General features: G+C 48.7%; 1 protein-coding gene across 1 annotated transcript in view; it reads right to left on the bottom strand.

Moving 5' to 3' along the window:
- IZUMO4 (IZUMO family member 4) overlaps positions 1-22746 on the bottom strand; it is a 275614-nt gene that overhangs the window by 92554 nt on the left and 160314 nt on the right. Inside the window, exon 5 of the mRNA XM_078668930.1 lies at positions 21548-21623. Within this exon, the coding sequence (XP_078525056.1) occupies positions 21548-21623 (76 nt within the window). The remainder of the gene's footprint in view (positions 1-21547; positions 21624-22746) is intronic.

Here is a 22746-nt window from a genome sequence, read left to right as displayed (position 1 = left end):
CGAACTGGCCCAGTTTGCATCAGCGACCGTACCGGGATTTTTAACGTTGGAGGAAAATTACAGTGGCATTCACTATGGAAATAACATGAACTACAGGAACCACAATGGTCGAATGCTGACAAGCCCAGATGGGCGGGACGTATTACTAGTTAAACACCTGAAAAGAACTGCCGTGCTGTTCCTTTCCCAGAAGCCGAGCCAGTGAACAAGGGGGAAACCATCCCCGAAACGCGTATGGCAATTTGGTGAAAAATTTGCTGTGAGAGCTGTCCCCAGTGAGCTGCTGCCTGCCAGAATAAATAAGGGTAAACTCACCGTTGTGCATGGAGTCTTCATTTGCGTGAGCAACTTCGTTTTGGATATATGTCGCCTGCTCCGGGCACGAAGAAACCCCACCGCTTGACAAGCGGGTCCGTGTGTCTCTGATTTTTGAGACACACATTGGAGCAACGTACCTGTTCTGGATGGCACAAGTGGGCAGCAAACTGGCCCAGTTTGCATCAGCGACCGTACCGGGATTTTAATGTTGGAGGAAAATTACAGTGGCATTCACTATGGAAATAACATGAACTACAGGAACCACAATGGTCGAATGCTGACAAGCCCAGATGGGCGGGACGTATTACTAGTTAAACACCTGAAAAGAACTGCCGTGCTGTTCCTTCCCCAGAAGCCGAGCCAGTGAACAAGGGGGAATCCATCCCCGAAACGCGTATGGCAATTTGGTGAAAAATTTGCTGTGAGAGCTGTCCCCAGTGAGCTGCTGCCTGCCAGAATAAATAAGGGTAAACTCACCGTTGTGCATGGAGTCTTCATTTGCGTGAGCAACTTCGTTTTGGATATATGTCGCCTGCTCCGGACACGAAGAAACCCCACCGCTTGACAAGCGGGTCCGTGTGTCTCTGATTTTTGAGACACACATTGGAGCAACGTACCTGTTCTGGATGGCACAAGTGGGCAGCAAACTGGCCCAGTTTGCATCAGCGACCGTACCGGGATTTTAATGTTGGAGGAAAATGACAGCGGCAACCACTATGGAAATAACATGAACTACAAGAACCACAATGCTCGAATGCTGACACGCCCGGATGGGCGGGACTTATTACTAGTTAAACACCTGAAAAGAACTGCCGTGCTGTTCCTTCGCCAGAAGCCGAGCCAGTGAACAAGGTGGAATCCATCCCCACACACACACACACACACACACACACACACACGCACACGCAAAGCCAAAAGGGCACCTGGGACCATAACAAATTCTCAAAGAATTATGTGATCTGTTTCACAGCTGGAAACTGGTAACAGGACTCTCGGGTCACCTGTGACTTGGACACCAAGACTCTTAAAGAGTCTAAAAAACACGTCCATTGAATGGGACCCTTGTTAGCTGGGTAGTGGAATTTTGGGAAGAAAGGGTGTTTTGATGTGGTGACTGGCGAGCTATAAGCTGGGGGTTCAGCTCACTGAGTTGTCCAGTCTTGCTCCATGTGACAGAGCCATTCAAATTGTGGGCTTGTTGGAGGCATATGACAGCTCTGTGTCGTGGTGCGGCGTTTGCCGTTTCCCTTGGGGGCCGCTAAACACATACAAGAGACTGGGATACTCACTTCCGGCGGAAGACGAGTCCCGGTCCAGTCTTTTGCTGTGCTGACTTGCCTAAGCACTTCCGGGGGAAAACGCATAAACACCGCGTTTCCCCGCCGGGTCTGCGCTTCGGATTTCAGTTGAATCCTCGGACGCTAGACTCAGCTTGAAGTGCCCGGAGTCATCTCCAGAAGTCCCCAGCGTGCAGGAGTGCTTCGACTTGGGGTTTTTGCACCAACGCGCTGTAGCACTAGACTTGTTTGTTTCCTTGCCGTTACCACGCTGGAGCGCTAGACTTGTTTGTTTCCTTGGAGTTACCGCGCTGGAGCACTATTTTATTTCCTTCACGTTTGCCGCGCTGGAGCGATGTTTGTTTCATTAACCATTTGTCTCCTTAAATATCCACCGCGCTGGAGCGTTGTTTGTGTTTCCCTTTTGCCTGGCAGCGCAGGAGCGCCTTTTTTGTTCTCCCTCTAACCAGATAGGAACGCTACTTGCTTTGAGCTCTCCTCTTGACTGTGCAGTACCACGCAGGAGCGCTTCGTTTTGGGGTTATGCACCAACGCGCAGGAGAGCTATTACTTTGGGTTTATTTTTACATTACGCGCAGGAGCGCTATGCTTTGGTTTCCTTAACTTTGGAGCATCAATGGATCCCTGGGTACGACGGTCTGCACTACGCTGGTAAGTCCGTGGGTGAACAGGCTTTCTGTATGTGTTTAGATGTCGGCATTGGAAGTGGGAGGTGTGGTCATTCCCTGATTAAGTCTTCTTTTGTCTTCTAGTTGGCGCCAAGACCCTACCCAAGCTCCACACACGCCAGGCCTTTTTGTTCCTTTTTGGCTCCCTTCCCTGCTCCCATCTCATTCCTACTGGGTACTACAGTCCGTGCGGGTCAGGTGGGTACAGGGGCGGTGGCTCTTGTCGTCTCTGCGGAATTGCTTCACAAGCAGAGGTAAGACTTGTGGGGCTCCGACAGAATCCGAAGCCCACGTAAACTATTCCGCCCAGACGACATGAGTGACCCGGCAATCACCTAGCAAGACATAGCTGTTATGCTAGCTGCTATGCATGCAGAGATTCTCAGCCTGCGCAATGATATGACAGCCATGCAGGGCCAATTGGCAGCTGGTATCACCAGTCCTGGGGGAACCACCCCGAGCCCCAGAGTTAGACAAGAAGGGCTGTTGCGACAACCTACGTTCACCTTTGGGGAGTCCTCCACTGCCACCAGTCAGGACACAGCCATACAAGTCGTCACACCCCACCCTGTACAGTTGGCTCCACCTGAACGCTTCTATGGAGACAGCACCAAGTACGGCGTTTTCATCCATCAGTGCCACCTGCATTTCATGACCAGGACATCGGCCTTTCCTGATGACGCATCTAAGGTCGCGTTCATTCTGTCATACATGGGCGGGGATGCCGCTCAGTAGACCAATTCATTAGTGGAAAACGACAACCCCATGCTTACCGACCTGCCGACATTCAAGGAGGCCATGCGGCGCATGTTCACTCGTCACACCTTTGTGCAAGCCGCAGACAACGAGCTGCTCAACCTAAAGCAAGGTAACAATGACTTGCTTCACTACATCACCATGTTCAGTAGGCTCTTCATAGAGGCCCATTGGCCAGAGTCCAAGAAGGTGTCCATATTCTATCGGGGATTGCGTGACGACCTGAAGGATCTCATCTCACAGTTGCCCAATCCGCCTGATGAAATAGGCCCTTTCATAGACTTAGTGGTCAAGATGAACTTCCGCTTACAGGAAAGAAGGACCGAAAAAGGGAAAGGCAGTGACAACCGCTTCCTGTCCTTCGGAGACAAGGGAGCGGAAAAGGGCAAAGAAGAAGCCGCTCCCCAAGGTGACACCCCTGAACCTATGCAGATAGGTGGCGTCAGAGGACCCTTAACGAACCAAGAAAGGGAAAAAAGGAGGAAGCAGAACCAGTGCCTGTATTGCAGCAAAAGCGGACACTTCGTCTGGGAGTGCCCGGTGAAACCCACACGGTCACGGGGCAGAAGGCCCTTTGCGTTGCCCATCACCAAGGGAGACAAGTCGGGAAACAAGGCAACCCAGTAGACAAAGGGGTCCATCCTCTGGGTTTTTCTTCCTGCACCTCAGCGATCCCTGCAGTATTCGACGGCAGTCACCACGTAGGAGTGGAAGTGACCTTGCAGAACCAGGCAAGCAGATCTTGGCTGGTGACCGCTATGTTGGACTCCGGGGCAACCGGCAACTTCATCGATACCGCCTATTCGCAAGTCTTGGGCATGAGCACAGTGCCTAAAGCACAACCAGAAACGGTCAAGGCTGTCGACAGAACGGACATGACTTCCGGCCTTATCAGACATCGAACCGAAGACCTGACCATGACCTTTGCGAATCACCATGCCGAATCCATCAGCTTCGACGTTATTGACGCTCCTCAGTTCCGGGTCATATTGGGTCTGCCATGGTTGGTAAACCACAATCCCCGCATCGATTGGGTGTCCAGAATTATACACCTGGATTCGGAATACTGCTGCAGGTCCTGTTATGCTACGGACGAACCACTGGGTAATCGCACCATACAAGCACGCTCGTTACCCTTACAAGGCATGGGGATGGTTTCCCAAGCTGAAGTCCCCGAGGTCTACCTGGACCTGGCGGAAGTGTTCGACAAGAAAGGAGCCAACACCCTACCACCGCATCGCTCCTTTGATTGCCGAATTGACCTGATACCCAGCTCAACGTTACCATGCAGCAGGATTTATTCTCTTACGGAGAAGGAGAACATCTATCTACGCTCCTATCTGGACGAATATTTGGACAACGGGTTTATCCGCCATTCCAGGTCTCTGGTGTCCTCTCCTCTCTTCTTCGTATCAAAGAAGGCAGGCGATCTGAGGACCTGTATAGACTTCAGATCGATGAATGCCATCACAGTGAAGAACCGGTACCCACTACCGTTGATCTCCAACCTCTTGGATCAGGTAAAGAACGCCTCCATTTACACGAAACTGGACCTACAGGGTGCTTATCACCTAGTCAGAGTACGGAAGGGTGACGAATGGAAGACCGCCTTCCGGACGAAATTCGGTCTGTTCGAATATCAGGTCATGCTTTTCGGACTCTGCAACGTCCCGCAGCATTCCAGTATTTCATCGATGAGGTGTTGAGGGAATATATCGATGTCTTCTGCATCGTCTACATAGACGATATCCTGATATATTCGCAGACCATCACAGAACACATCCAACACGTGCGTTCCGTCCTCCTACAGCTGGGAAGGCATCGTTTGTACGTGAAGTTGGAAAAAAGCGTTTTTCATGTCACCTCTGTTGAGTTCCTGGGGCACATCATCACTCCCGCTGGCATCCGAATGGACAACAAGAAGGTAGAGGCCATTCTACAGTGGCCCACTCCGGAGTCAGTAAAAGGGGTCCAACGGTTCCTGGGTTTTTCCAACTACTACCATCGGTTCATCACAGGCTTCTCCGAAATGGTGGCTCCTATCACACGCTTACCGCGCAAAGGGGTGTGTTTTTGTTGGGATCAGAAAGCAGACGAAGCATTTCAGGAACTAAAACGGCGATTCACCACAGCCCCTGTTCTAGTGCACCCGGATACAGAGCAGCCCTTCATAGTGGAGGCAGATGCCTCAAAGGAAGCACTAGGGGACGTGTTGTCACCAAGGGATGCCAGCACTGGACAGCTACACCCAGTGGCTCTCTACTCCAAGAAACTCCAACCCGCGGAACGCAACTACACCGTGTCTGACCGGGAGCTCCTGGCGATCATGACGGCGTTCGAGGAATGGCGCCACTACCTGAAGGACGCCAAGCACACCGTCACCATTTACACGGACCACTGGAACCTTCAGTTTCTACGCTCAGCACGTGTCCTCACAGCCCGACAGCTTCGATGGACGTTGTTCTTCAATGAGTACAATTTCGTGATCCCGTTCCGACCCGGAGAAGAAAACGCCAAGGCGGACGCACTTACACGGCTGGACGAAACCGATGAAGACGCTACTACAGTCGAGCCTGTTTCCATTATACCGGAACAACACTTCCAGGGCGTGGTAACATCCTCAGAGTTCATGACGCAGGTGCATAAGGACACGAACCTAACCGATCCAGCTGTCCTGGCAGAAGGACACGAGGGCGTGACTCGTGTTGATGGGTTGCTGTACAAGGGAGACAAGTTGCACCTACCTGGAGTACCTAGTCAGAAACGAGCTATCCACATGTGTCACGATCACGTCCTCTCCGGCCACCCTGGCTACCACAAGACGCTCAACCTCATACAGAGACAGTTCTGGTGGCCAACGTTAGTGCTGGACACAAGAAGCCATGTGTCGAGTTGTGCCGTTTGTCTGCAGGGCAAGAACAGGTCAGAGCCTTCTGTTGGTCCACTACGTCCCATCCCTGTACCGCCTTATCCATGGCACACCATCTCCATGGATTTCGTGATGGAACTCCCTCTAACCAAGACCGGTCATAACACGATACTCACCATAGTGGACCACCTCTCGAAGATGGCTAATTTTGTGCCTTTGACGAAGATACCCACAGCCACCGAACTAGCCGCGGCATTCCGTCAGTGGTGACACCGGACCGGGGGTCACAGTTCGTCTCCCGTTTCTGGAAAGAGGTATGCAGGATCTTGGACATGGACGTGCGCCTTTCCTCCGCATACCAGCCCCCGACGGACGGGCAGGCCGAAAGAACGAACCATACCATGGAGCAGTACCTCCGCTGTTTGCTGCTTGTGGTTGAGAAGGAATGGTCTGAGGTGCTATGGATGGCGGAATACGCGTACAACAACAGCAAGCATTCGGCCATTGGCATGTCCCCTTTCTTCTGCCTCCAGGGATGTCACCCCCGCATGGGAGGAACCCCTGGACAGCCAGTTGCCAACGGTGCGGGCTTATCATGGTACCCTATGCAGACTCTGGCAACAAGCCCGGTTTGGGTTGGCCAAGGCGAAGGACTCCTACAAAGCTCATGCCGATGCTCACAGACAGAAGGAACCCGAATACCACGTGGGTGACAGGGTGTGGCTTTCCATTCGGCACCTCAATGTGCATGGTCCCAAGAAACTGTTGCCCCGTTATGTGGGCCCTTTTGTCATCGAGAAGGTGGTCAACCCTGTGGCTATGAAGCTCTCGCTTCCTCCGCATATGAAGATTCACCCGGTCTTCCACGTTTCCCTTTTGCATGAGGTCCATCCCGGCGGCGCTGTTCCTTTTCCTCCTTCCCCGGTGGTGGTGGAGGACCATATTGAGTACGAGGTCAGGGCCATCTTGGGTTCTCGACGTACCAGGGGGAAGCTCTACTACCTGGTGGACTGGAAGGGGTACAGTCCCGATGAGCGGTCCTGGGAACCTCTGTCCCAAGTGCGCCATGCTCCTGATATGGTCCGTGCTTTCCATCGGGGTCATCCGCTTAGCCCTCGCCCTGCCTCTCCTTTCTGAGCCCGGAAGGCTGGGGGGGGGGTCTGTTTTAGGGGGGGGGGGTAACTGTCGTGATGCGGCGTTTGCCGTTTCCCTTGGGGGCCGCTAAACACATACAAGAGACCGGGATACTCACGTCCGGCGGAAGACGAGTCCCGGTCCAGTCTTTTGCTGTGCTGACTTGCCTAAGCACTTCCGGGGGAAAGCGCATAAACACCGCGTTTCCCCGCCGGGTCTGCGCTTCGGATTCCAGTTGAATCCCCGGACGCTAGACTCAGCTTGAAGTGCCCGGAGTCATCTCCAGAAGTCCCCAACGCGCAGGAGCGCTTCGACTTGGGGTTTTTGCACCAATGCGCTGTAGCGCTAGACTTGTTTGTTTCCTTGCCGTTACCGCGCTGGAGCGCTAGACTTGTTTGTTTCCTTGCCGTTACCGCGCTGGAGCGCTATTTTGTTTCCTTCACATTTGCCGCACTGGAACGCTGTTTGTTTCATTAACCATTCGTTTCCTTAAATGTCCACCGCGCTGGAGCGCTGTTTGTGTTTCCCTTTTGCCTGGCAGTGCAGGAGCGCCTTTTTTGTTCTCCCTTTAACCAGATAGGAACGCTACTTGCTTTGAGCTCTCCTCTTGACTGTGCAGTACCACGCAGGAGCGCTTCGTTTTGGGGTTATGCATCAACGTGCAGGAGCTGTTTACTTTGGGTTTGTTTGTACATTACGCGCAGGAGCGCTATGCTTTGGTTTCCTTAACTTTGGAGCATCAATAGATCCCTGGGTATGACGGTCTGCACTACGCTGGTGAGTCCGTGGGTGAACAGGCTTTCTGTATGTGTTTAGATGTCTGCATTGGAAGTGGGAGGTGTGGTCATTCCCTGATTAAGTCTTCTTTTGTCTTCTAGTTGGCGCCAAGACCCTACCCAAGCTCCACACACGCCAGGCCTTTTCTTTCCTTTTTGGCTCCCTTCCCTGCTCCCATCTCATCTCTACTGGGTACTACAGTCAGTGCGGGTCAGGTGGGTACAGGGGCGGTGGCTCTTGTCGTCTCTGCGGAATTGCTTCACAAGCAGAGGTAAGACTTGTGGAGCTCCGACACTCTGTCCCTCTGACACACTGACTATTTGTAAACACACCAGAGAAAGACCCAACAAGTCCTGAAGTTCCCTTAAATCACAAAGAAAGTAGGTAGCTAGGATGACATCAGCCATAAGACCAGTCAAATAGAAAGTCTAGCACCTTACCTAATGTAATTGCTTGTGTATCATATTTTTAACTGGTTGCCGTAATTAACTGTAAACAACATTTCTATTCCTTTTTTAAGATATAGCTCGCTGATTGGAAATTAAGTTTATTTATTTGCTGAGTGACTATTTACCTGTGCTTCTAACAACAACAAACGTCTACAGGAAACCTTGGCTGTATAATTTCACAAGCTGAGGAGAGTCAAGTGAGTAAAGGGAGAAACCTCAATACTCAATCGAATATAATAGTATTGCTGGACTTAAAACCTCAGTGGTCAACAACATTATCCACAGAGAATTGTTTTCAGTAAGGATTAGTTACTTACCTGTAATCCTAGTTCTCTTCCAGGGGTATCCTTATCAAAGTCATAAGCATTAGAATATTCCCGCCCATGCGCCGGACCCCGGAAACACCACATTAAGGGGGTCATTATGATGGCGGATTTTCCGCATACTCCGGGCCGGCGGAAGCCACCGCCGGCCCGGAGTATGCGGGAAATCCGCCGAGGAGGCCTGAAAGACCCACCGCCAAATCAGGATGGCTGGTGGGTCTCACAATGTGTCCGCCGCTTTTCCGCCGCGGTCGGAAGGCGACCACGGCGGAAAAGCACTAATATGGCTGGCGGTGTCTATCAGACACCGCCAGCCATATTAGGATGTAGGGAAAGTAATGCTTTTCCGCGGCGGCTTTTCCGCCGTGGAAAAGCAAACGGACAATCACTTTGGGGGCCCGTTGCGGGCCCCCTGGGTGAAGGTTGCTTGGGGGGTGCACATGGGGGGTACCTATGGTACCCCCCTGCCTTTGCGTGCACGAAGCGGCAGGCACCGCGCGGTGCCTGCCGCTTTGTGCATGCAAATGCAAAGCTTTCGTTTTTTACATTGCGGCGGGTGCTGCTTCAAGCAGCACCCGCCGCAATGTAAAACATAAAGGATGTGACCGCCAGGGTGGCGGTCACATCCTAATTGCCATGGAGGGACCGCCGCTGCCCATGCGGACGGTCCCTCCTACTCAGGGGTGGCGGACCGCCATCCTAATCGGTATATATATATACTTAAGCTAAAAAAATATTTTGCCTTAAAAAACATCAAAGACCAAGTTGAGGAGCCACAGCGGAATCCCGATAATCTTGTAGAGAGTCTGGGTATTGTGTCAGCAGATATTCCTGTGTACCTAGACCTACATGATTTAAATACTGGTGAGGCGGAATCTATTGAAACTGAGCATAACCCATCCACTCAAACTAGGATGAGTAACATCAATCTGTTACAAAAGGGTGCTGGGATCAGCCCCTTTAAGAAGAAATCCAAATACATCCCCATGATGCCGAGGGATGCGTTAGACACGTTTCATGACTGTGTGGTTGAGGACATTAAAAAACTCAATAAACAAATACAATCCAAGAAATTTAAACAAAAAAAGCAAATCCAACAAAGGAAGAGAGACTATGCCAACTTGATGAAAAAACTAAGTGAGAACAATGAAATCATCATCAAAAAATCGGATAAGGGCGGCAACTTGGTAATTTGGCCCCGAACAGATTACATCAAGGAGGCAAAACGCCAATTGAACGACATGAACTGTTATGAACCGTCTAACATCAAAAAATACAATATGGCCACGACTTCACTCAAAAAACTGTTGACACAATCACGTAGCGATGGCCTGATTTCTAATGATGAATTCAAATTTATGCACAATGAAAATCCTACTGTACCAGTATTGTATTTAATACCAAAAGTGCATAAATGTGTGTCTCCTATACCTGGTAGGCCCATCATTTCCGCTATAGGGAGTGTAGCGGAACAAGTGGGCCAATATGTGGATTTCTTTCTGCAAAATCATGTAAAAACCCTGCCTAGTTACATCAAAGATACAGGTGATTTCCTGGGGAAAATAAGGAACATCCAATGGTCTGAGGGTATGTATTTAATCTCATTAGACATAGAGTCTTTATATACCAGCATAGACCACCAGGCAGGTTTGAATGCGGTTAAATTTTTCTTGGATCAAAGACCGTGCGAATACTATCAGCACAATAAAGCACTAATTAATTTGATTAGCTGGTGTCTCCATAACAATTTCTTCCTTTTCGGGAGGGAAATGTTTAAGCAACTAAGGGGCGTGGCTATGGGAGCCTGCTTCTCCCCCAGCTACGCATGTTTACATGTTGGCTGGTGGGAGGAGCAGGTCCTCAAGAGGGACTACTCTTCCATCTTTAAAGAAAACATCAAATACTACTATAGGTACATCGATGATATTTTCATCGTGTGGCAGGGTAGTAAGGTAGAAGCACTGGAATTCATTTATAACATCAATCAAAACAATTTGAATCTCCATTTTACCCACCACATAGACAATTCCAGCTTGGAATTTCTAGATGTCAAGCTATATGTAGATAAAGGGAAGGTAGAAAGCACCCTGTTTAGAAAATCCACTGCGGGCAATGTCACGCTCCATGCCTCAAGTGCGCATCCCAGGCATTTGATCGCAAGCATTCCCTACGGAGAGCTATTGCGGTTGAAAAGGATATGTAGCACAGAGAGTGAATTCAGTTCCTGTGCTGCAGAATCCATGCGCCGCATGAAGGCAAGAGGCTATTCTGAAAAGATTTTGACAGCAGCCATGTCCAAAACTTTACTAAGACCAAGGGCAAGTTTATTACCAACTCCCATGGAGGAAGAATTAGCCCCAGATGTTTTACATGATTCACCAGCTACATCAAGGTCTTTGGAAACTGATCAATGTCCGAGACTAATCACAGCATATAGTGAAAACGAACGTAAGATTAGATCTATCTTAAATAAGAATTGGGCAATAGTCCTTACTGACCCCGTTCTTAGAAAGAACTTGCCATCCAACCCTACTATTACCTTTAGCAGGGCGAGAAACATGGGAGCAGTATTAGATCTTGCGAGTCCAGAAGTAAGAAGTAAACCACATTGGTTGAAACCCAAAGATGGATTCTACAAATGCTCCACATGCCGTGCATGTAAATTTGGAATTAACACAACAGAGTACTACACTCCGTTCAGTCCCATACCACATAAAATAGTTGGGAACTTTAATTGTAAAACTGAATACGCAGTTTACGTTCTCTCCTGTACCTGTGGGCTTAACTACATCGGTAGTACGAAGCTGCAGGTTCACGAGAGAATCCTTCAACATCTACGTGCTATTTTGCATAGTGATCCTAACTATCCCGTGGCACGCCACTTTAAACAAGTACATGCAAACAACCTATCCTGTTTGAAGTATTATGTGGTATCTTCCGTCCCCAAACTACGAAGAGGGGGGAATAGAGAGGCTTTGCTAAGAAAGCTAGAAACCAAATTTATCTTGAACTTCGATAGCAAATGCCCAAATGGGCTGAACAACACTGAAGATATGTATACGTGCCTATAGACAGTGGTTATACTCTGTGAACTTCTCTTTATTACATGCACCATTGTTGGTATTCTGGAATTTGTCGCTGGGATTAATGCAAAACAACTCTATGAATGTTATCTTGATGTATATAGTATTAATTTTGAGTCACAGGTGGGAATATTGGTTAGTTTCCAATATAAGATTGTTTGAGTACTACCAATTCCTAATCTCACACTTTTTTTCACACTTGGGCTGAACTAATTTGATGAGATGCAAGACACTGTTTATATGAGATAAGTAATCCCGTTGAATTTTGCTACAGATTACAAGAACATCTGTTCAGTATGTCTTGCCTCAGCCGAGGTCGGGTTGTTAAGATATATTTTTCTCTTACAATCATTTTATCAAAGCACGTAACAACACACTTTTTGCACATGGTATTTTTTGCACTTGTTGTCAGTGAAAATCGCACTCAAGAATAATGAACAAAATTGCTGCTATGCTCTGTTATTATCATGCACATTCCCTTTCCTATGTCAGATTCACAAATTAGCGAGTTATGTATTGCATTGATGCAGTTATGTTGCAATTTCACTATTGCACTTTATATGTACATATGGATTCATCCAGAAATTTTTCATTTATCAAATTGGTCGATTTTTTTGAAATCAGAATGTGGTTCCAATTAAATGTTTTTCATGACGCTAGTTTTAAAATTAACCTTCCGTTCTATTTAAGTATTTAGTCGGAATTATAACTGTAGGTCATGATAATTGGTCCTGTTGATATAATGAAATAGTGACATAAACAATAATTCATCGACTATTGCGGTGGTATCTCGCAGTCTGTCTGCTATGTCTATTATCAACTTGCTGAGCATGTGACCTGAAGGGGAAGGGCATTACATTTAAAAATGGCTTCAATCATTCACAGCCTTTATGTGATCAAGGGCGCCTGAGCCCGAAACGCGTCATCTGTCGTATGCTGTTGAGAAGGTTGAAATAAAAACATCTTGCCTGAAAAGAAGTGGTTCGCTTCTCTTTCTTCGCCGCCGAGGTTTTGGTGGAAGTAGATGGAGTGGAATATTTGCAGTTTATATATATATATATATATATATATATATATATATATATATAAGCAATTGCAGCCCAATAAACACTGGAACTGAAACATGCAGTAAAGAATTTCCACCATACATGAATAACATGCATTAGAAACATGAGAAAGAACACAAAGTTTGTTTAGAAACGGTTTTAATGCTCAGAAAGCAGTAGAAATTCTCATAAAAACACTGAAAGCATAGAAAGCTGCCAGGCTGCATTGCAAATACACAGTCTAAAAAGACTGAAAAGCTAACCTGTAGCTGCATAGCAATAAACTGACACCATGCCTTTAAGACACTCCTGACCCCCAGCTTCCCATCATGCCTCAGGGGTGACAGTTAGGTCAGTTGTTCTTTGCGGAGACTGAATAAACCATGGAACAAAGAGGTTAACAATATCTCCAAAGCCTAGTAGACCTTTGCCCGGGGGAGGCAGGAGGGTTGCTTATGACTTTGATGAGGATACCCCTGGAAGAGAACTAGGATTACAGGTAAGTAACTAATCCTTCTCTTCCAGGGAATCCTCATAATTAGTCATAAGCATTAGAATAGAATAGCGAGCCTCACCTCATCTCCCTGCGGGCAAAGGAGAACACAGAAACGTGATCAGTAAGCTTAGAAAAACCAAGCTTGGATAGAACAAAAAACTATCCAAACAGATTTCTCAAGGAGGCTTGGCCTACTTGAGCATCAGCCCTGGAATCAGATTCTAGGCAGTAGTGCCTCGTAAAGGTATGAACTGATTTCCAGGTGGCAGCCTTGCAAATCTCTGACATTGGGACGTCATGTAAGAAAGCAACTGTGGCTGCTTTCCCCCTAGTGGAATGTGCCTTAGGAGGTAAAGGTAAAGGCCTTTTCGCCAGCTGGTAAGCTAAGGTAATGCAGGACACAATCCATCTCGAAATGGATCTCTTAGCGGCTGGGAAGCCTGTTCTCATGGCGCTATAATTGACAAATAATTGATTTGTCTTCCTAATGCCCTTGGTACTTTCCAGGTAGAATTTAAGCACCCTCTTAAGGTCTAAGGAATGAAACGACCGCTCAGCCGGGGTCGCTGGATTAGGGAAAAAAGATGGCAGGGAAATGGACTGATTGATATGGAAATCAGATACCACCTTAGGGAGAAAAGAAGGATGTGCCCTCAAGACTACTCTGTTATGGTGGAAAACAGTGTAAGGCTCATTGGTACACAGTGCTTGGATCTCGCTTACTCTGCGCGCAGATGTAATGGCTACCAGAAAAGCGGCCTTCCAAGACAAATGCTGCAAAGAAGCTCTGTGAATTGGCTCAAAGGGAGGGCCCATCAACTTTGATAACACCAGGTTCAACTCCCACGGAGGAGAAGGGTTTCGAACAGGGGGATAGACTTTCTTCAACCCCTGTAAGAAGTCCTTGACCACCTGCATCTGAAAAAACGAGGGCTGACTAGGTGACTTCCTGTAAGCTGTAATGGCAGATAAATGCCCTCTGATAGAAGCATACTTTAAACCAGATCTTGCTCAGTACAGAAGGTAAGGGAGAATGACATCCTCCTGCCCCTTCGTAGGATAAAAGTGATGCTCTCTACACCACAGAAAAAACTTCTTCCACTTAAACGCGTAAGACGTTCTTGTGGAGAGTCTCTTGATGAAGAAGGTCCGGGTACCAACGCTGCCGTGGCCAGTCTGGAGCTATCAGAATCATGGTCATGCTGGATCTGAGTAGCTTGGACACCACCTTCGGGATCAGGGGCAGAGGAGGAAAGGCGTAGGCAAATGTCCCTGACCAGTCCATCAAAAGAGCATTCCCCCTTGTCCCTGGACGGTGGAATCTGGACGTGAAGGTGTGGCATTCTGTGTTTTCTTCGCGAATAAATCTATATCCGGACGACCCCAACAATGGAAAAGATCTGCCACCACCTCGTCGTGTAGCACACAGTCTGGCTGATCTTCGAAGTGCCTGCTGAGTGCATCTGCCTTGACATTTAGCTCTCCCGGAAGATGCACCGCCACCACCGAGAGGTTCCGGGAGAGTAGCCAGTGCCAGATCGCTTGTGACTCCAGGGAGAGAGGACGCGACCAAGGGTGAACAACCTTTACAACGAAACTATTACAACGCACTACCATTACAACGCGGTCATTACAACGCAAACCATTACAACGCATTGCGCTGGGGGCGCTCTAGGATAGGGAATAAGTTTAATTTTCTATCCAACACCTTCCCTAGTGTCCACGGGGACTGGAGTTGGAATAGAAAATTATACTTACCACTATCCAGCACCTCTAAGCGCTATGCGTTGTAAAGGTTTGCGATGTAAAAACCGCGTTGTAAAGGCAGGCGTTGTAATAGCCTGCGTTGTAACATCATACATCCGCGACCAAGTCCCACCCTGCTTGTTCAGGTAGAACATGGTCGTCATATTGTCGGTTTGGACCAGGACCGAATCGGACTCTATTGCTGGTAGGAAAGCCTTTAGAGCTAGATGGACTGCTCGTAGCTCCAGCATGTTGATGTGGTAGGTCCGTTCTTTTGCTGACCACCGCCCTTGTATCTGAAGGCACCCCATGTGTGCCCCCCAGCCTTGCAGAGACGCGTCGGTCACCACCGATTGTGCTGGTAGTGGCTGGTGAAAAGGTACTCCCACCATCAGATTCCGCTGCTGAGTCCACCATGAAAGGGAGGATCTCGCCGCCTGGGAGAGAGAGATCTGATCCTCCCAGCGACCTGTTGACTGATCCCACTGGTCCTCTAGCGTCTGTTGCAAAGGACGCATCCTCAGCCTGCCGTTGGGAATGAGAAAGATGCAGGACGCCATCGATCCTAGCAGGTATGCCACCTGCCGGACTGTCGGATTCTGCACCTGGAGCAGAAGCCTGCACCTCTGCTTCATGGAAGACAGTCTCTCCTCCGAAGGATACGCTCTTCCCACGCTTGTGTCCAGAACAGAGCCGAGGTAGCCGATAGACTGGGTGGGTTGCTGCACTGACTTCTCCATGTTGACATGCAGCTGTCGCACACAAAACTGGAAGTCGCTCCTCACTTGCAGTGGGGATGGACCTTTCAGCAGCCAGTCGTTCAGGTATGGATAGACGAAGAGACCTTTTCTGAGAAGAAAGCTGCCACCACTGCCATGCATTTGAATGAATGAAAGACAACTTATAATGCGCAACTAAAACCCGAAGGCATCAAGGCGCCTAACAGACAAAAGTCCTCAAAAAAAAGGCAGAGACAAAAACTACAGGTAGGCTTTGGAAAAAAGACGAGTCTTCAAAGCCTTTCTGAAAGCTTGCATAGTAGGCAGAGACTTAATTTCATCCGGTAAGGTGTTCCACCATTTAGGCGCAAGACTCGAGAAGGCTCTGCCCCCCCCCCACTTAGCTCTACGAATGCGGGGCGCTCGTAGCAGAGACTTCTTGGCAGAGCGTACATTTCTGGAAGGGCTATAAGGGACCAAAAGGTCTCCTATTCCGCCCGGCCTATTTCTCGCCAAGGCTCCATATGTCAGGCAGAGAATTTTGAAAGGAATCCTGTCCCCCATCGGGAGCCAATGAAGGAGTTTCCTAGCAGCGGTGGCTGATGAACGTCTGGGCAGATCTAAAACAAACCTCGCTGCGGCGTTCTGAACCATTTGTAAACGCTGCAGCAGGCCCTTGTTGATCCCTGCATACAGCGCGTTACAGTAGCCCAATCTCGACCCTATGAGGGCTACCACAACTTGCTTTCTCGCTTGCGGGGACAAGTAGTGTTTGATCTTCCTTAGGATGTGAATAACACCCGAGCAGGTGGCAATTGTTCTGTTCACCTGCTGCTTCATGCTAAGCGAGGGGTCGATCAGGACTCCCAGATTCTTAGCCAGGCCCGTAGGTGCTGGACAGGCTCCCAACGAAGTGGGCCACCATTCCGCCGACCATATCGCCTCCTTTCCGCCGAACACCAGAATCTCCGTCTTCTCGCCGTTAAGCCTCAATGAATTGCTGATCATCCATTGGGCGACTGCCTCCATGCATAGTCTAAAATTGGAGGCAGTCAGAGTGACAGACTGGGCGAGAGACACCAGAATCTGCGTGTCGCCGGCATAGGAGACTACCTCCATCCCAAAAGATCTAATAAGCCTGGCCAGTGGGGTTACATAGATGTTGAAGAGGGTCGGACTTAATGTCGACCCCTGGGGAACCCCACAGTGCACAGGAAGGGATGGAGATAGAAACTCTCCCAGCTTGACTCTCTGTTCTCTCCGATCAAGAAAGGAGGTCAGTAGGCTGAGTGCAGACCCCTCCACCCCTATCTCCCTCAGTCGAGATGTTAATACCGAGGGAGAGAGGGTGTCAAACGCAGCTGTGAGATCCAGGAGGATTAGCAGGATAGTCTGGCCCTTATCCACTCTAGTGCGGATGTTATCGAGCACAATGGTGAGGGCCGACTCCGTACTGTGCCCCCTCCTGAAACCATGCTGCGAATGATCAAAAAGATCGGAGTTTTCCAGGAAGGCTGAGAGATGCTGGTTCAGATGTATTTCCAGCATCTTTGTGGGGGCAGGGAGCAGGAAAATGGGGCGGAAATTTTTTAGCGCCCCCGGATCCAGCATGGGTTTTTTCAGCAGTGGTTTCACCACTGCCCTCTTCCACTGCGATGAAAAATACCGTCCCTCATCGCCCTATTCATGATCTCCAAGAGTGGCGGCAGCAGAGTCTCCTTGCACTGCTTTAGCAGCTTGAGAGGGCAGGGGTCTAGCGGGGAGCCCGACCTAATCCTGCTGAGAAGATTCTCCAGGTCTAAAAGAGAAAGGGGAGGAAAGCTACACAGACTACCCTGTGAGGAAACCTCAGCCACCAATAAGGGGGGGAGAAAGAAAGGGGGAAATGGATAATGAAGTCTTCTGCAACTCTAACGCAGCATAGATATCCCCAATTTTTGATTGAAAGAATTGGGCGATGTCGTTGCAGAGCTGTTGAGACCCAATAACAGGGTCAGACATCTGCAGGGAGGTAAGAGAGTCCACGATTTTAAAAAGCTCTTTTGGTGAAGACTCGAGGAGCCGACTTTAGCCCGAAGGGCAGGACCTTGTATTGATAATGTTTGTGGCCGACCACAAACCGCAGGTACTTCTGATGACGTTTTGCAATGGAGATGTGGAAGTACGCATCTTGGAGGTCCACCAAACACATCCAATCGCCTGCTTGCAGATGTGGACGTATTTGGTGAAGGGCCAACATGCAAAACTTCTCCGTGATTATGACCTTGTTCAGAAGTCGAAGGTCCATGATTGGTCGAAACTTGTCCTCCTGATCTTTTTTGGGGACAAGAAAATATCTGGAGTAAACTACTTTTCCTCTTTGAGAGGGTGGAACCTCCTCTATTGCTTGCTTTTGGAGAAGAGCTCTCACCTCTTTTCGAAGCAGCTTTAACTGATGAGGACGAGACTTCTTTGGTGGAATGTCCTTTTGCAGCGCCCGGAAACGTAGCGCATATCCATTGCGTAGTATATTCAGCACCCAGCGATCTCCTGTGATGCTGGCCCACTCTGCTAGATGTTGAGAAGCACTTCCTCCCAGTAGAGTGGGGAGCGGCGGCGGAGGAAGCCACTGTTCATGACTTTCCACCTCTCGCCGTGGTAGAGGACTGCTGTTGGTGACCACCTCTACCTCTGTTGGACTTTCCTCCTGGAAACTGGGTTTTCCCCTGGTTCTTGTTCTGGGACCACTGAGGGGTTTGAACCCTCTGTTGAGGCCCCTTGCGCTGGTTGGATTTGTAGCGGCGATTAAATTCCTTCTTCTTCTCCAACCCAACCGCCTTGACAGTGTCCAACTCGGTTTTCATCGTAGTCATCTCTTCGTCAGCGTGTGTGCCGAAGAGAGAGGAACCAGAGAATGGAAGATTTAAGATGCGTTGCTGAGCATCTGGTTTAAGGCCTGTCAAGCGTAACCAAGACGACCTTCTGGAGCATATTCCATGCGCATACGAATGTGCCAACAGCACTGCGCCGTCCGCCACCGTGCTAATCATCTGGTTCGCCACCAGACAGCCCTCTGTCAGTGTCTCTTCAAAGTCTTTCTGGTCTTCTATTGGCAGTTTAGATTTGAAGCGCTCCATGGAATCCCATAAGGCTCTATCATATCTGCCTAAAAGTGCGGCCGCACTGGAGACCTTCAGTGTAGAAGCGGCAGAGTTGCAGACCTTGCGACCCCATGAGTCCTGGGATCTGCTGTCTTTATCTGGAGGAACTGAAGAGGTAGCAGTGACCGCATGTGTCTTACGTGCTGCTGCTACGATCACCGAGTCTGCAGGGGGATCAGACTTAACAAAGACCGGGTCAGAGGCAGCTGGCTTGTATTTCTTTTGGATGCGAGCCGGCACCGCCTTAATGGTCGCTGGAGACAGGAATATGTCCATGACAGGTTCCACAATCCCTGGAACCAATGGAAGCAATGGACGAGACACATATTTCTGGTGAAGCGTCTCAAAAATCACTGTTTGTGGTGACCTGGGGAACAGACATCGCAATGTTGAGTTTCTGAGCTCCCGTCTGCAGGACATCATGGTACGTATTAATGTCATTAATCGGTGAAACCCTAGAGATAGGGCAATCCGAAAGCGTGGGGGAATAATCCCTCTTTGAAGAGTGGTCAGAAGAGGTAGAAGAAGTAGACGGTGTTCTCCTACTTCTGCGATGAGCACTGTGACTCCTATCTCGTGATCTGCTTGGGCGGTTTTCCCTTCTGGGGGAACGGGACCTAGCAGGCCTCCTCACAGGTGATCTCTCAGCTTGGACTCTGTGCCTGGGAGGGCTGTGTCTATCCGCTTCTTCAACCAGTCTTTGAAGAGAAGACCTGTGCGGATGACTGGCATACTCCTGCATCTGCCTCGTAGCCCCTGAATCCCGCCAGTGATGTAATGGCAGATTCCATCTCGGGGACAACCGCACCTCAGTAGAAGAAGGCTCCGTCCGTTGCAAAGGTGACTTGCGGACAGGGTTTCTAGCCTCTGGAGAGGCTGACTTTGAAGAAGCTCGCCTGGACGAACGCGAGGATGAGTGGCGGGATGGTGACTCCGTCACTAGAATCACCGATCCTTCTCTGGATCTCTCTGAAGCGGGCCTCGACGTTGGTCGGAAGTCCCTCGACGTCGATCCTTGCTTCCTCAATTCTTGTCGCTTCGACGTCGGGTGCTCTGACATCGAAAGCCTCGACGGCGAGCGATGCCGGTGAGAGGCTGATGAAGATCCGTGATCCCTCGATGTCGAACGGCGATGTGCAGCCGACGACGGAACGTTTCTCTCTCTCGACGCCGAACGTCGCTGGGACGACGGCGGAGCAGCCAATCTCTCGTTCGAGGGTCTACGCGACGACGGCGGAGGGGTATTGTGCACCCTCGACGCCGAATGCCAACGAGACGACAACGGAGAACTCATCCTCGACGCTGATCGACGCCTGGTTGTCGACGGCAGAGGACTCTGGGCTCTCGACGTCGATCGCTGTATCCGCGACGACGGAGGTGAGCCTGCCCTCGACGCCGAACGTCGTATCGACGCTCCTCGGCGCTGATCATCGCCAGGTTGACGACGGCGGAGGTGTTACACTTCTCGACGCCGATCGTCACCTGGTTGTCGGCGGCGGAGGTGTGATGCTCTTTGACGCCGATCGTCGCCGGGTTAACGACAGCGGAGGGGTCTCAGTCCTCGACGCCGATCGTGGCCGAGTTGACAACGGCGGAGGGTCTTGAATTCTCGACGTCGACGACATACCTGAATCTCTTCTTCTCGACGGCAAGCCCGCTGTCGAAGGTCGTTTTTTAGATAAATGACCCACCAGTAGTTCTTTTCTCAGCGCCGAGCCAGACGCTGAAGCTGAAGGGTGTGAAGTCTTGTCCTTAGAAGGTGTTCTAGACCTCTTGGAGCCCTTATTTACCGGAGACCTTCCTCTGGATGACCTGTGTGCTAGGCCATAGATGCGAATTCTCTCCCTGTCCTTCAGAGTTCTTCCTGATAGGGTTTTGCAGTGAGGACAGGTCCTTGGATCATGTTCTTCAGGTAGACAAAGTATACAGACTTCATGGTTGTCTGTCTTGGCCTTCTTGTTATCACAAAAAGAGAAGGCATTGTAAGGTAGAAAATGCCAAAAAAACTGTCAATAAAAGACAGATTCTTACTTGACAAGATGTAAAACGTCGAAGTAAGACAAAAAAGTTGTGGAAAATGAAGTGAATTTCTGACAGAAATCAGAAATGAGTGGAGCTGTGTTACCAGGATCCTTCCTGAAGGAGCCGGAAAGAACAACTGACCTAACTGTCACCCCTGAGGCATGATGGGAAGCTGGGGGTCAGGAGTGCCTTAAAGGCACGGTGTCAGTTTATTGCTATGCAGCTACAGGTTAGCTTTTCAGTCTTTTTAGACTGTGTATTTGCAATGCAGCCTGGGAGCTTTCTATGCTTTCAGTGTTTTGATGAGAATTTCGACTGCTTTCTGAGCATTAAAACAGTTTCTAAACAAACTTTGTGTTGTTTCTCATGTTTCTAATGCATGTTATTCATGTATGGTTGAAATTCTTTACAGCATGATTCAGCTCTAGTGTTTATTGGGCTGCAATTGCTTTTTTATATATATCCGGGGTCCTGCGCATGGGCGGGAATATTCTAATGCTTATGACTTTGATGAGGATCCCCTGGAAGAGAACGACTGGTCCAGGACCCTCTGAAAAGTTCTCAAGGTTAATATACTAAAAACATGTTTCAGAGTAAAACAAATAATAATTGCATATGTCTAAATAGTTTCTAATTTGTATTCCATTTTCCTTAGAATAGGTACACTTGCAAACAATACAATTAGCCCATCAACCCTGCATACCTGCAGTGGTATCCAAAGCATGCTGTCACAGTAAGATTGCAGGTCCTGCAGGACACTGTCACGTACTCGTAGATCCCTAAAACACAAGCAGATAATATGTTAGGTTCAATGATGTTGCTGCACATTGCTCGAAAGGCCATTCTCTGATTAGTAGTTCCTGTACTGTCATGATTAGGAGAGACTGAGGGCCAGATCTGTCAAAGGACTGTATTGCATTGTCCTTGCATCACACAAGGTGAGAAAAGGGCAACACAATCCTTAAGTCCGATATACTGAGCCACACACCTTGCATGGTCTGGCAAATCTGGAGTAAGCAAGGCAGCACAGTCGCAGTCTTGCTTTACTTTGTGACGCGAAGACATTATATGGGTGAAGTGTGGGTGTTCCCACACATCCACCCATGCTTTTTGAGGCATTCCATGATTTAATAAGACAAATAAACCCGAGAATACGTCATAATTGTATGCCTTCTAGATAGAGGCGCAACAAGGAGGAAAATTCTTAATTCTCCTCATTTCCTCTTTCTAAGTGTGCTGCATTTTGTAAAGAGTTCTAATGCTCTTGGGCCAAGCTTGTGCTATACAAAGATGCAAAAAAAAAAAAAAAAAAAAAAGTAATTCTCTCTGCCCTTTTCACATTTGACAGGAAAACGTAAGAGTTTCAGCTATATTTTCAATCGACATATTTTGCATACAAGAACATTTGTCAGCTGTCATTAACTGAAATATTGTTCTAACATGAATGACTGTCAATAAAAGTCTTTTTCAGTATATCACAGAATACTGATCAGATTGAAATTTGAATAATTCCCCATATCATTTGTTTTTCAGTAGCATCTGATTGCCACCGTGTACAGCAAGGGAAAAAATTAAAATCTGAATATGTTTCATGCATAGGAACTTAGCGTTATCAAGTGTATCTGCTCTTTAGACCAACCCATTGCGTTCACTCAAGCTCCCTTTTCCCTGAGAGTTAACCACCTTAGCTTTCTGATTGTATCTTTTTGTTCCCGTTGTTTCCTAATTCACTCTCGTGATAGTATTGGACTGGATTGGATTGATATGTTTATGTAGTGCTTACTACCCCTATGTGGGATGCTAAAGCGCTTGCCTACATGGATAGCATGCTACATCTTGTTGGATGTGTGGTCGGAAGGATGTTGTATTTGTTTTGATCGTATATGGGAAGTGTTACCATGT

Source organism: Lissotriton helveticus, chromosome 12, assembly GCF_964261635.1.
Source record: "Lissotriton helveticus chromosome 12, aLisHel1.1, whole genome shotgun sequence".
In the NCBI taxonomy this organism is placed as follows: domain Eukaryota; kingdom Metazoa; phylum Chordata; class Amphibia; order Caudata; family Salamandridae; genus Lissotriton; species Lissotriton helveticus.
Note: the sequence above shows the minus strand (reverse complement) of the source record. Positions and strands in the feature narration are given on the sequence as shown.